The sequence below is a fragment of the Montipora capricornis genome, chromosome 11 (genome assembly GCF_036669925.1).
Source record: "Montipora capricornis isolate CH-2021 chromosome 11, ASM3666992v2, whole genome shotgun sequence".
Classification (NCBI taxonomy): domain Eukaryota; kingdom Metazoa; phylum Cnidaria; class Anthozoa; order Scleractinia; family Acroporidae; genus Montipora; species Montipora capricornis.
The window spans coordinates 14,997,464-15,011,324 of NC_090893.1; the positions used below are offsets into that span (position 1 = coordinate 14,997,464).

Consider the following 13,861-nt stretch of genomic DNA (forward strand, 5'->3'; position numbering starts at 1 on the left):
ATAATCGTGCTGTACGTGTGGCACGAATTTTAGCACATATTCGTGCGGTACTCTGCACAACAACGACGTAAAAATCATCAAATTTGAGGTTTTGAGGACAAAGCGTGCGTACAAATTTAAATCTTTCAGTCTCTATTTTTACTCTTGAAACTATTTTATTTTCAGGATACTTCGCCCACTTTGTACTACGCGAACGAGATGGCCTATTCGCGAGAAACTCACAATAAAGCAAAGTTATTATGATTGATGCGACGTTTTCGTCAACGTCGCCGTCGTAGATCTTTGAAGTCCCTAATTATCGATAATTATGCAGTACTAGTGTTGGGAATAGGCCATTTTACAGTTTTTTTCTCAGCGACCTAGCCTATGAATGGCTGCGAGACTGCCGGTGACCTTGTATTGATACAGCCTCCACTGCTTTTATCATGCAAATTGTGTTGTTGTAATTCTAATTAGTCCATATTAACATTACAAAAGCACGGAGGTTTGTATCAAAACAGGGTCACCGGCAGCCTCGCTTCCAACTGTAAAATGGTCTATTTAAGCAAGGATAACGGCGCGCAACGGCAACGAAAACGTCACTCCAAAATATAACTTAGCGCTATCGAGAGTATTCAACAAGTTGAACGTCATGGGACACGTCGCGGGGACTAAACCACCCCAAAATTAGTGTTCCACCGCGACGACTAAATTAAACCACCCCAAAATTAGTGTTCCACAATCATAAGTGTAAACGTACCAGTTCACACGAGGGAACATGTCGCTGCAACATATCCCTGGGACATGTACCCGCAATATTTTCATGTGTGTCCCCAGGTCGTGATTTTGTCCCTGCTACATGTCCACACAATATGGGACATTTTCAACCAACCTCTAGAGACACCAATAACAATAGAGAAATGTACGACTTCTGATGGACGAACAAAAGAAGCTAATGAGAGATCTTTTGTTTTCGTTCACCAACATGGCGGCGATGACGTCACGTGAAAACTTCCTATTTTGGTCTTTCTGCATGTACCGCAAAGCGTTGTAGTTTTCGTCACTTGTGGGTATTTCTTTAGTTGGAGTTGTTTTATTTTCTGTTTTTTGTTAAGTTCTTTTGTTTTACGTATTCTCTGTTCCGGTACCTGCTGAAGAAGTCAATATTTCAACAATTCTTTGATTGGAAGAGATCTTAGACAGCAATGACATGAACCAGGTTGCTGACTAGCGATTTTTGTTAAAACAATGGTTTGCTTGGGGTGCTCAGTCTCGCGGGCTCAAACGGACATGTTGGCGCCAAAACGATAGTCAGAAAAATATAGCTCAAGCTTTGCATTATAATAGAGTCAAATTCCCAAAAGACTTTTTCGCTATTGTTCTTTCCACCAATAGTTTAAGACTGCATTAAGACAACGTATACACATTGGCATTTGATTACTTCAAAGCTGACTGTTGATCTTGTAATTCTGAGAGTTGTTACAGGCAAAGATAAGTATTTACTTTCCTTATTGAATTTCCCTAATTGTAAATCGTATGTCAAATATTTCAGAAGAGACCTCGTCTTTCGTGCTTTCTCTGAAAAACATTGTAGATTTCGGAGAAAGTTACTGTTATGGAATTTTCTTTTTAAATATGTCAACTTTTTGTTAATTACGGCTGAAATAGGCACTTCATAACTGGCCCCAAGGGGAACAAAACTAGGTTACGGTTTTCTTAGGGCCAGTCCTTGAATTGTGGTTCTCACTAGTGGTGCAAGCACAAGCGTAACAGTTTCATTTCACCATGACAACAGCCTTGACGCAAGCATAAAGATAGGCACAAGGATCAACATTTGTTCTTTTCTTGTTCTTGCGCTTATGCTTGCGTTCGCGTTATGGCGTGTGAAAACGAAATACGGCATAAGCATAACAAAGGTTACTACGCCTGGCCAATTAAAGCACTCGTTGCAAATTCCCTGCGTCAGATCATTTGAACAAAATGGCGGAGTGCTTATGCTTATGTGAGTGGACGTTCGTTTTCCTTGGTGACTTCAGCGTCTTTTTCCACTTTCCTCTGGTCCGAGTAGCTATAGCTTTAAATATCCGTGAAACGAAGCACTGAGAGAGGGAAGGGGTGGGGTAAAAGGAGCACCGTTGGTTTCCATAGATACCAGTTTCGTAACTGAAGGAACTACAGACGTTAAATAAATTGACTTTAATTTACTTTACTTTTTACTCAGCATACGCTACTTATGTTTGCGCTTGTGCTTGCTTCGGCTGGTGAAAAGCAGGCTTACGCGTTTTGTTGTATCTCCCAACCCAGAAATCGAACAAATTATATATGTGTGCCATCTTACGACTTTATTACAAAATGTCACAAATCCCAACTACAAACATAAAAGATGAAATAGCAGAAATGTTAAACCTTTCGGTAAATACACGTTTTAAAATTGCCTTTACTTGAGAATTGTGAAAGGCACCAGAGCCAAAAGACACGCCATCACTCTACGGTAGTTTGCCGCGCGAAGGCGTTTCAAAGTGCACGACCCGATCACGTCGTGCGAGTCGAAAGTTTAAGTTGTTGTTTCCGCAGGGAGTTAGTGAGTTTTAGCCCATAACACGTGACATGTTCTCTTTCGATCGGAAAACTGAGTCGGAAGGCTTAAGAATGACCTTTCCCCGGAAATGCCCAGGCTGGGAAATTGAACCACAGACGTGGATAATCATTTAAAGTGAATCTTGGCAGGTATTAAAATTATTCAGTGGAAACAAGTATAGTTTTCCACAAGAAGCTAAGCACACTGCTCTAAGTCGTGGAAGTCGACAAAATGTGTGGAAAAGAACAAGCACGCTTAGACGTCTGGCTTATACATCTGAGCAGCAGCAACAGGAGGTCCGCTAGCAGCTTGCCCCTGTGTATAAGAAAAAAAAACGATCTTATTGTAATTCAAAAAAATTGTTCGTGTAAACTTTAAGTATTGTATTGCCTTGTATTAATGCCAAAACGAGGTGCATTTTTTTAGCAGTAAAACTAAAACTTAAATTGAACTGATTACTTTGCATAATCACAGCAGATGTCGATTAGAGGATAGGAATCTAATCGTACGTAGCATTGCACGAGGTAAACACGTGATGCCGGCGCTGAGCCCGGGTAAATGAATATGAAAACAAATAGGTTACAAATAATGTTGCTTTCGGCCTTGCTTGGTCGCATAACAGGTAGGCCACCCTCAGCTGGGGGGTGGTTGTTGTCGATCATACTCCTCTACCACACCAACAGAGGGTGGTTCTCCTGTGGATATGTCGCATCAGTAGGGAGGCAGTGTCGCTACGAGACTGATTAGTGCACTGGATTTGAAATCAAGTTCTACTATTGGGAAGGTTGAACCTGCTGGTTTTTCACTCTAATGTTGGCATTATTAGAAATTTGCTTTGTTTTCATTGCATCACCGCTTGCATACGACGACTGCCCCTGCAGTACGAGCGGCAGTCAAAACGTAGCTTTTTTCTTCAAAGCTCACAAAGACAAGAGACTTAATCTCTTGCAAAAATAAAGGCAATGCTTTAGTTTCCTTGGCCTTTTGTAATAGTTAAGTTGAGAATTCCGGGTTTTATTGACGAAAAACAGCATATTTTGCTCAAAATAACACAACTATCACCCTATCTGGAGACACCCCACAAACTAAGAGCGAGTTGCCATGCCGGAAGCCGTTGACCCATTTTTGACGTCAAACTGCAAGCTTGGAACACAAAATGTTTCATATTTTTCACTTTTTATAGTCTGATATGGTTTTGGAAATTGTAAGCCCCTTTTCCCGAATATTTAATGCCATCTCGAGTGAGATAAATGGCCTTATTTCAATGCTATTCCTGTTAACTTTCATTGAAGTCAGGAGGACAGTAAAGTTTTTCTCGCTTGCTGAATCTTGATTGGTGAATTCAAATTTCAGGCGCGCCAGCCGTATGCAAGGCCGTCTTTGGTCCTAAAAGCCTCAAGAGGGAGCCTTCAGATAATCAATTATTTACTCTTTATTTATGAATGTGAAGTCATTTTTTTTAGTTAAGCCAAGCGCAGTAGGCAGTAGTTAAAAATCAAATGGCGAAATTATTTTTACACTTGATTACCAACCGCTTTTTTTAGGCCTTACCGGGCGATTTGGGGGTCTATATCCCGCGGATACACCAGATGGGTCCTCACGAAGGGCTTCGTGGAACGAGTACACCACGATGAGAAAATAAATCTGTAAGATGCAATAAAAAAGCGCGCAACAAGATAACGGAAAGCAAAAAAACTGATCGTACTGCGTGACTACATTGGAGACAGTTAGTCCCTGATCTTTAGTGCAGAAAAAAAAAATCAGGTCCTGATTTTTTTTTGCAGTTACTGCGAGGAATAGTAATAAACTGCCTAGGCAAATCTTCGGTTGATAAAACATTGTACATCTTGTATTCTCGATCTAGTCCCGTTGAGCACTGAATTTCAAATATGTTCAAACTGGCTCAGCCTGTTTTCAAGCCATTGGGGCTGTCTAAAACCTGGGGGGGGGGGGGGGGGGGTGGGTTGCCGTCAAGGTATGCCTGTATAAGTTCTACAGGCTCTAAGTGGTGGGTGGCCTGAGTTAGAACTTAATGCGTTGGCTTTTGATTTTGTTAATCATAGTCAGTATTTATATGGCAGAGTATTGCAGAAATCGAATGCCTACAGCTATGAAATGACCCATAACCTATCCTTTTTTATATAGGACTTAAGTGCAAAACAAAAGTCTTAGTTTGCCCTTAAGGTCCCACAGAGTCCCCCATGGACGAGTAAGATATAGTCTGGCGTTAGACATGAGTAAAATCTCTAAGTGGCATTGTTAAGGCTGGGAGGGTTAAAGTTTGTTCCTAGCTGCTGGAATCATAGCTGTGAAAAGCAATAATTTTGTTTTTCTTCTCAAAGAGCTAAGTTGTCCCAGCATATTAATAGGTATATATCCGACTGGATTTACAAAAAGGCAAACGTTGCAAGGTCTCTCATAATCAAATACGATAGCTGAGTTGTGCACTTACCGAAAGAACCCAGAAAATAGCATTGAAAATGGCTATTCCAATAACAGCGAACTGAAAAGAACAAAACTGCATGATTAGGATAAGCTACACACAATCAACGAAAGAAAACAAAGGCCATCTTGAAGGTTTCTTCAACAGCGCAGTATCGCGAATGCTCTAACTAGTAAACAAAACTGTATTCAGTCATCTTCGTCGTCCACGGAGGTCGCAATTCTTTAAGTCATGAGATACACAGGAATTATTTGACTTCCCCTCGCAGTTCGAAAATGTGACAGTCTTAGTAACAAACTATTTTCATAAACGTTGGCAACTATCTTCGTGCACCTCTGGTGCACACTGATTATGCATTATGCAGAATTCGTTACTCGCGGCCTTCTTGGTTCGGAACAAATTTCGGGCATCATGGCTGAACGAACAAATGGATTTCCTCTCGTGGAATCCGACTTAAAGGTAATATTCAACGTTATTTAGCCCAGAATCGAAGCTAAAATACATACCCCCTTCCAGATAATTATATAGAAAATCGTCACTCCCAGATTGTAAACGAGGAGAATCGCATGCCAGGCAAGATATGGCAAGGCCAAGAAGCGATTTTTCTGAAAAAAAGCGGTATAAAGTTGTATTTATCAAACAAAAAAATATTTATTTTACTTTATTTATTTTGTTTTCATTTGTTACACATAAATACGGAATTGAGATTATATATATTACATGTATATTTTCGCCACCTGTGTGGAACCTCTGGCTTACTCTAGACCGTATTCGTAAATGGCGACCAAGAAATTATTCTTTTGTCTTCGTGCTAATCATCCTCACTAGCCTCACCTTGGAGCAAAAGTTCTTTTGAATTTTGTTCGTGCAAACGAGGCTAGTGAGGATGATTAGCAACATTGATTTACAAAACCGAGCATATCCGAGGTTACCAAGGTGTAACTTAAAGAAGAATAATAATTTAACGAACGTAATGCAAATAACTAGTTCCAAAGATTAACTTATACATTATCATAATTACATTACATAGTCATAAGTAATTCAAACAGCTGGAAGACCTGATATCATAATTATAATTACCTCTAATTTTAAAGTACTAGAAACATGAGTAAATACTAATTTGTTAATATACTTCAGTCACCAGGCCAGGGGTAACCGTTAGAACAAGTGGACATTGAAAAATGTAACCAGGACTTAACTTTTTGACTGATCTTGGGAAACAATTGAAGCAAAATGCTTGATCGCTGTTAATTAAAGGCATTTTAGCGTAAGGAGTAAATTGAAAGGAGCTTACCGAGTTGTGGGCTCCAAGTAGTAATAAGCTTGTCAAAACCACAATAATATTGAAAACTCCGTCAGTTTTTAGCAAGTTGGTAACAACTAAAAGAAAAGAAAAGAAAATCAAATAGTTAAGATTCGAAAAAAACACTTGTCGATTATATCGAAGAGGCTGTAGAGAGTGGAGGGAAAAACTCTAGCCACTCGTTCGTAACAAACATTTCTCATTAGGAAGCTAAAACAAGGGCACTCAGCGAGCAAATTTAAGTCAAAAGCCTCTCGAAGGACATTTTTAGGCTCCTTTTAATGTGTAAAGACTGGCTAAAGAGAAGTTTTTATCACCTAGAGGAATTTGATCTGTTCGGAAATCTTAGCTGAGGTAATTAGAGATCTTTTGTTTTCGTCTACGTGCACCAACATGGCGACGATGACGTCACGTGAAAACCACTTATTCTTAAACTCCTTATTTGCCTTTTTTAACAACATCAAATGAGCAAGAAACACGTTTTAGTAATCCTTCTAAAGGGTTTCGAGGTTTAAATTTTGGGAAAAAGATTACGTTGTTGTAAAAATATTAAATGAATAAAAGTTCCATAAATTTGCTTATCATAACAAAAACACAAGAAGTAAATTGGCTCAAATCTCTCGCTATTCAAACCTTTCAACCGATGACAAGCTAAGGCAAAACTCTGCAAGCCCGATTGGCAAGCGCGCATGATCAAGTTGCATGTAACGTCTTCGATTACTGATAGGATCGTAGCACTGTTTTCGTGCGTTGAGACTTGTCTGAGAAATAACTTTGCTGATTTGTGACATTCGCAATTGAAAACTCCTCTTCCGCACTATTAACTAGTTAAACTAGTTTTTTTTTTTTTTAGGGATTACCATCCCACTTACCGTCGTAGTACTTTAAAGGGACAGGCAATAACGAGTGTAATTCGGGATTTTCCATCAAGTCCTCCCGGAAACGTGTAAGTGTACTTGCGCTGTTGAAGTTCGAATAGATCCCATATCCTCCACCAACCTATTATAAGAAGAAAGTGCAAAATGAAAAAGATATAAAATCAAAGGAGGCCATAGGCCAACTCGTGCATAAAGTATTTTAATTGAACGAATGGGAAGCCAGCAGTGAACTAATCTCGTACCCAGATCATCCACGGTCATACGGAAGGAAGATCTGGTAAAGTTCGATTTCGAGCATGCTCAGAGCCAGCGAGGCCCAAAATACGGGCTTTTCTATCAATGCGCATGTTCGTACTTTGGGTGATTTTGCGGAATAAACATGGATTTCGAGAGTACTCTTGAAGAGATTCTTTTGGGTAGAGGACAAAGAAACCTTAACTTAAGCTTAAACAGAAAGAAGCGCTACAGGCGATTGTTTTTGAACGGTCGAGATTGTTTAATTGTCCGAGTAACTCAGAATCACTGAAACGAGCGCTTAAGCTTAATCAATAAACGAGTGCTATTTTCTTCACACGATCTCGTGCAAAGTCTAATTAGCCAAACTGTTAATTGAAAGCTAAAATGTTGAATAGGGTTTAGGCCTAATCTCTGAAACTAACGCTTTGGCTTAATCAGTAAACGAGTGCTATTTTCTTCACAATCTTGTGAAAAGTGTAGTTAGCCCGCAAACAGTAAATTGAAAGCGAAAATGTTAAAGACTGCTTAGACCTAATCACTGCAACGAGTTCTAATTTCTTGACACGATCTCGTGAAAAATGTTCCATTTCATATTCGCAAGCAGTTAGTTTAGGCCCTAGTACTTTCCAAGTTGTACTACAATTGTGTTGTTTATCATAATTTACCACATTACCCTGTTAAACGCCTACAAAGAATTCAAACGGCATGCGCGAGCTTTGTTGTAGGTAAATTTGTTGAAAGGGAGGATATTATAAAGCTAAGTTGGCTACCAGTTAAAGAACATATCGAATGGCAGTTGTTAAAGCTAGTTCATAAGGCGATTTATTCTCGTGAATGGCCAGGTTACCTGCGACTGAAGCAATTTATGCACAATCGAACGCTGAGGTCCAGTGCAGCTATGCAGCTTGAAATCCCACTAGTGTCATATATTTATCAAGACCAAGCTGCTAAAAGCTTTAACATTTTACCTGGATGTGTAAGGAACTGTCTTGATTTTAACCAGTTTTCTAAGATGACTTTTAAGTTTTTAATGAAAAAGGTCAAAGATAATTTTTTAGCTTAATGTTTCTATTATGCACTGTAAATAGATATATTTATTTTTATTATTGTATTTTTATTACTTTTTTACTTTTTTTTACCTTTATTTTTATTTTAGATGATATATTTTAGCAGATGAAGAGCCACCTTGTGGAAATGCTGAATAAAGCCATTATTATTATTATTATTATTATTATTATTATTATTATTATTATTATTATTATTATTATTATTATCTAACCGTAAAATTCACAATTGATTACTACTTAATTGACGAGTCACGCTTTAAGAACGAGAAACACTGTTTTTGAATAAATTACATACTTCAACTTGAATTTATTAGTTGATGCGTACCGCGTAGCAAGCTACGCAGAACTTTATTTGAGTGGCAGGGTACGTGGGACTTTCGTCGGTACCATTCACACAAACGTCGCAAATTTTTAAAATGATTTTCCTCAAATGTAAAGCTCTTCCGGCGTCGGAAAAAACAAAACTTTCCTCCGCACAACTGACATTTATTCAAAACAGCACATGAGCTTGCGAAAACCAAACCTTCATTAAGTGCCCCGTGAAATAAGCCAATCGGAGTATAGATTGCATTGCCGCAACCTTTTTTTAGTAGCCAATAAATAGTGGTGTACTGTCGAACTTTACCAGATCTCACATTTCCAGTGACAGAGTGAGGTCTGGGTACGAGATTAGCAGTGAACTTGAATTTTGTCTGTCAAAACATGGAGGTCTGTTCCCTTTCGTAAACTTAAGCCAAGGCTTTGTTCATCAACGTTTCTTGTACGTGCTTCAAAACGACATATGCTAGGGAATGTTAGTTGAGGCTCACTCAGTGTACTATTGTTTGTTTTTTTTGTTTGTTTGTTTTTGTTTTTTAAAGTTGTGAGCGGTTGTGTACAATTTCCCGATGCACAGCAACAGGAAGAAAAACTACTGAAGCAAGAAGCTCCACCTACGCAATAGGGAGAAAACATGTTAATATCGAAACAGGTGGGCAAAGTTAACGCATTATGGTTGGCGTAATGGTGCAAAATTCAAGAATCAGAATTGCTTTCAACATTAACAATCAACCTGCAGTTCAACACTTTATCTCTAGGTCAACCATAAAATTTGTTCAAATGCAACGCCTAACACAATAACCAACACTTAAAACACGCCTAATCCAACAACAAAAGTAAGTCAAATCAACGGCAACGAATCACCTCAAACCAACATTGCAATATCGGGCTGGTCTTTCATATACCGGAACCGAAATAATTAATGTCCATGAAACAAAAGAACAAAGCGAACGTAACAATACCCTGTTAGCAAGGCCTAATCGGAATAACAATTGTTCTTTTGTCCTCGGCCATCTGAGTCCGGTATGTGAAAGTCTATCCCAATATCGATATCAACTTCAACGACAAAATAGGTGGTTCATCAATTTGAGGACGAGCTATGCTCGGGGAAGATTGCAACCGAAAAATTCCGGCATTCTGGCAAGAGAACAGGGCGCTCTGAATGGGGCTTCTTCTTTAGATATTTGTAACAGGAAGTCTCAGATTTTGAGCAATTGAAAGAGTCAAACTTTACTACAAACTTTTGCTTTTTTTTTTTATTTCGAAACTCTTCTATAAAAAAAAAAAGGTTTGAAAATGCTTCTCATATCCATCATTCACATTCAATTCAGCTTTCAAAATAATATCAATGATATAATTTGACAGATAGAGATAAACATTCTATGAATCACTTTTTTTTTCATTTTCCGCGATTTGCGTGTAGGTACTGCTGCGCAAATCAACAGGAATCTGCCAAAAATTCGTTGCTTAGAGCATGACCAAAATCACGTGACTAATATCACGTGCCTAAAATGTATACCTGTCCTTTGATGCCAGCATGCCGGAATTTTTCGGTTTTAACCTTCCCCGACCATAGCTAGTTGTTCGCGTCCCCTAAATTGTTTAGCCGCCTATTTTGTCGTTGAAACTTTGTCGTTGATATTGCCTGATGGTTTTGAGGTGATTCGTTGTCGTTGATTTGACTTACTTTTGGTGTTGTATGAGGCGTGTTTTAAATTTGGCTATTGTCTTTGCCATTGAATTTGGACGAATTTTATTGTTGACCAAAAGAGAAAAATGTTGAATTGCAGGTTGGTTGTTGATGTTGGAAGCAATTTTCATTTATTGAAATTTGCGCCATTCACCCAACCATACGCAATTGGCAGAACACTCTTCATTTGACAAGCCTTTTGAATAGCTTGGTAAGCACGTGCACAGTTTTGAGAGCAAGTTGACTTCTCTTCTCATTTGAGGTTAATTTCTGCCTTGGCCAGTAGACTTTTAGTCGGATACCGTAAGAAATTAAGAGTTGTGAGCAGTTGTATTTTATTCGTCGAGTCCTTTCAGGTATACACATATATTCACGAATAGCTAGGATTTACATGAGAAGAGCAAGAACTTATGATAAGACATAGAACATAAGGAATTAATAATAATAGTTTGATGAATGATAATTAGTCATTTTAGACATTAACGTAGAGACATCAACATAATCATCCTCATTACCAAGTACCGCAAGTAAAATTTGATGAATTTTATTTTTTAATTTTTTTTCCCTTAGTACCTGTACACGATTCAAGTTTAACTGTAGCTCGTCAAGCAACAGGCACCAATTGCAACTCCCAAGCTCTGCGTCGTGCCGATTTAAACAGAGGGCGAAAAAATTCTTCCCAAAAAAACTCATGCGTACATCAGTTTACTCACCGCACTCAACACAGCGAGGAGAAAAACTCCAGTACTGAGGTCACAGCCGCAGCAACAACAGCGTACTAAGACAACCATGGCTAGAATAGCGCTTTGACAGTAAAACTCGTACGTGTCTTGATTCCTTCTTTTATAACCTATAAATCTGATGCAACACGCTCTTTAAAGAGAGTCAGCGTGTTGCATCACATTTATAGGTTATAAAAGAAGGAATCAAGGCACGTACGCGTTTCACCTGTCATCATCCCACGAACCAACCACAATATTTACAATTCTTAACTTCCGTTATTTCAAAACAAGGTTACGGAATCTCAACGATTTGCTTTGACGACAATTCAATGACAATTTAATACAGTGACAATTTAAAAGCAAAAACAATCTCTACAAATCTAGCTAAATGTCAATTGAGCTTTACAACACTGGTCAAAATAGTTTTTTGCTCAAATTTAATGAAGTTGTATGAATATCTCAATCTATATGATTTTAATCACAATTTATTGAATGACAGCAAGATCAAGCAACTCGTACTAGATCTCGTTCATTCTCTGTTATTATTATTATTATTATTATTATTATTATTATTATTATTATTATTATTATTATTATTATTTTACTTAAAATCCGGCCCATTCGTGCGCATCCCATAACAGCATAAAAATTACAGAGAATGAACTTAGGATTCGCTTTCGTATGCTCACGATCATCTTTTGGTTATTTTTGTTTCTAATTTTTGCAGAGTTCGGGAGAGAGATGCCCTAAAATGCGTGCCGCACGTGCAGCACGATTTTCAGTTTTCGTCGTTCATCCATCGATTTTCTTGTTTTGTAGGTTTGGCTGTTGCCACAGGAGTCGTTATTTCTCAGTAAACTTAACTGGACATTCTTGTGGTACAGGAGGATAAGATGTAGTTTCTGAGGTAACTCATGTAGCAGAGTAAAGGAACTCGTTGAATACTTTGTATTGAGAAGCTCTCGCCTATGATTCTTTACGGAGCAAAGCAAAAAATTATGCGGTTAAGGAGCTTACGCAAGCACGTTTTTGAGACGCGGACGGGAACCGGAAAGGAACTGTTTTCCCTTTTAACTTGTCTTCACACGACCGCAAAGTTGACTGAAACAATCGTGAGGTAACCATTGCCGTAGTCATTACATTACCGAGATTCGAGATTCGTACTTTGTCATGTCATAACACAGGAACTGAACTCCGAGTATCATTTTTAGTTTTAATGCCTTCACGTATCGTTTAAGGTTAGTCTATAGCTACAGGAAAGACATATGTCAGACTTGTCTTGTGTAGACCTAATGCTTCGAAGTGATCAATTTTACCAACATTTGTGTTTGAGCCACGAAAATTGACTTAAGCAACCGTACTTCGTAAGGCCACCCTTGTCGTAATCATGTAATTAATTTAAAAAGTCTGACTTCCAAAACCATCTATACTGAATTTCCCACGAACTTTTTTTGAAAGTTTTTCCTGCAAAATATTATTCCTCGCTAGGTATTGCACCTTTTTTGTCCAATGTACGCTCAAAATGAAGATTTAACTATCTTTCAGTATAAATGTTTTGTACTACTTTAAATAGTTTTATTGATAACATTCATTCAACACAAAACAAGACGATCTAGGATCGTAAGTCGGGCTGTGGCCACACGTGTGCTGCTAGGGATCATGAGCGTTGAGTAGTAGTTCTAAAAAAAGATGTGTAATACATGGAAAGAAGTGCATGTCTCAAAGAAAGATCACGAAATTTGTAATCACACTGGCAAAAACAACATGCATTTCGTCATGAAAACATTGCTGACTTGATGTCCGATCTCACCCATAGATCACTTGCTTGTAAAGCGCATTTGAATATGCTAATAGAAATGCGCTATATAAATTCATTACCATTACTACAATCAACTTCACCAATATCAAGACTCTTGGGTAAATCTGCACTTGTGAGCTCGGGTGACGATAGAATTTGTTTCCTTGGTCAGCAATGCAACATAACGTTTGGGATTTCCAATAACTACAAGACTTTGCTGTTGCGTAACACATTGCATAAAGTCCTAGAGCACAGCATTGTTTACAAGTGCAGTTGCATTGTTCTCTAACACTGTTCACTGCAGTTATTTCATATGTACTAATATGCAGCCCTCTGAGTTCAGAGTTATATAACGCCTGAGTTCATAATTGTCACCAAGTGAGTGTATAGCCTGGAAATACTGTACTAAGTCCTGAATGGATGGTACTTCTAATAGTACACATGTACCTGGGGATGGCTTCTACCACATTCATCTCTTGCATGAGAATCAAAAATCTTATAACTCCCATTATCAGTATGATAGATACTAACACCAATACATCCTATTGTCAGAATAAATGAAGAATAATTTTGTGACAAGAGCGATTCAAATGCACTGTCTATAGGTATACTGTACTGATATCCCTCAATTATTGAATCACTGTTATGTAGATTACCTGTGTCGCTTTCACTATAATTAAGCTGGTAATTGTTCTCAGACATAGCAATCAATATTATTCATCGGAGGCCCAGGATTTGTTTCTATGTCATTACATACATTTATTTCAGCACAGCATCGTCTATGATCACCATGCATTCTTGTACAAACTCATTGGTCCACAGCATGTGTACAACACTTGATATTTCTT

The 13,861-nt window shown here is 38.3% G+C and overlaps 1 protein-coding gene and 1 long non-coding RNA gene across 3 annotated transcripts in view; one reads left to right on the top strand and one right to left on the bottom strand.

The window, feature by feature from the left end:
* Nucleotides 1-13,424, top strand: part of LOC138024954 (uncharacterized) — a 17,486-nt gene extending 4,062 nt beyond the window's left edge. Inside the window, exons 2-3 of one of the 2 annotated variants that reach the window (XR_011127106.1) lie at nucleotides 9,346-9,455; nucleotides 12,035-13,424. This is a non-coding gene — a long non-coding RNA (uncharacterized lncRNA). Of the gene's footprint in view, nucleotides 1-9,345; nucleotides 9,456-11,063; nucleotides 11,200-12,034 lie in introns of those variants that run through there. The other variant, XR_011127105.1, reaches the window with a different exon arrangement.
* Nucleotides 1,302-11,365, bottom strand: LOC138024951 (uncharacterized). The gene is made up of 7 exons (XM_068872149.1): nucleotides 11,207-11,365; nucleotides 7,176-7,302; nucleotides 6,295-6,380; nucleotides 5,507-5,605; nucleotides 5,010-5,060; nucleotides 4,109-4,201; nucleotides 1,302-2,872 (listed from the first exon to the last, which is right to left on the bottom strand). The coding sequence occupies exons 1-7, from the start codon at nucleotides 11,282-11,284 to the stop codon at nucleotides 2,813-2,815; spliced, it is 594 nt and encodes a 197-aa protein (XP_068728250.1). The 5' UTR covers nucleotides 11,285-11,365; the 3' UTR covers nucleotides 1,302-2,812.
* Nucleotides 13,425-13,861: the final 437 nt, after the last annotated feature.

Excerpts from the sequence above, each read along its gene's own strand:
- LOC138024951 (XM_068872149.1), bottom strand. The coding sequence starts at position 11,284 with ATGGTTGTCTTAGTACGCTGTTGTTGCTGCGGCTGTGACCTCAGTACT. Across the intron at positions 6,381-7,175 it reads CCCTTTAAAGTACTACGACG|TTGTTACCAACTTGCTAAAA; the intron begins GTAAGTGGGATG and ends CTTTTCTTTTAG. Across the intron at positions 4,202-5,009 it reads CTATTTTCTGGGTTCTTTCG|ATTTATTTTCTCATCGTGGT; the intron begins GTAAGTGCACAA and ends TGCATCTTACAG.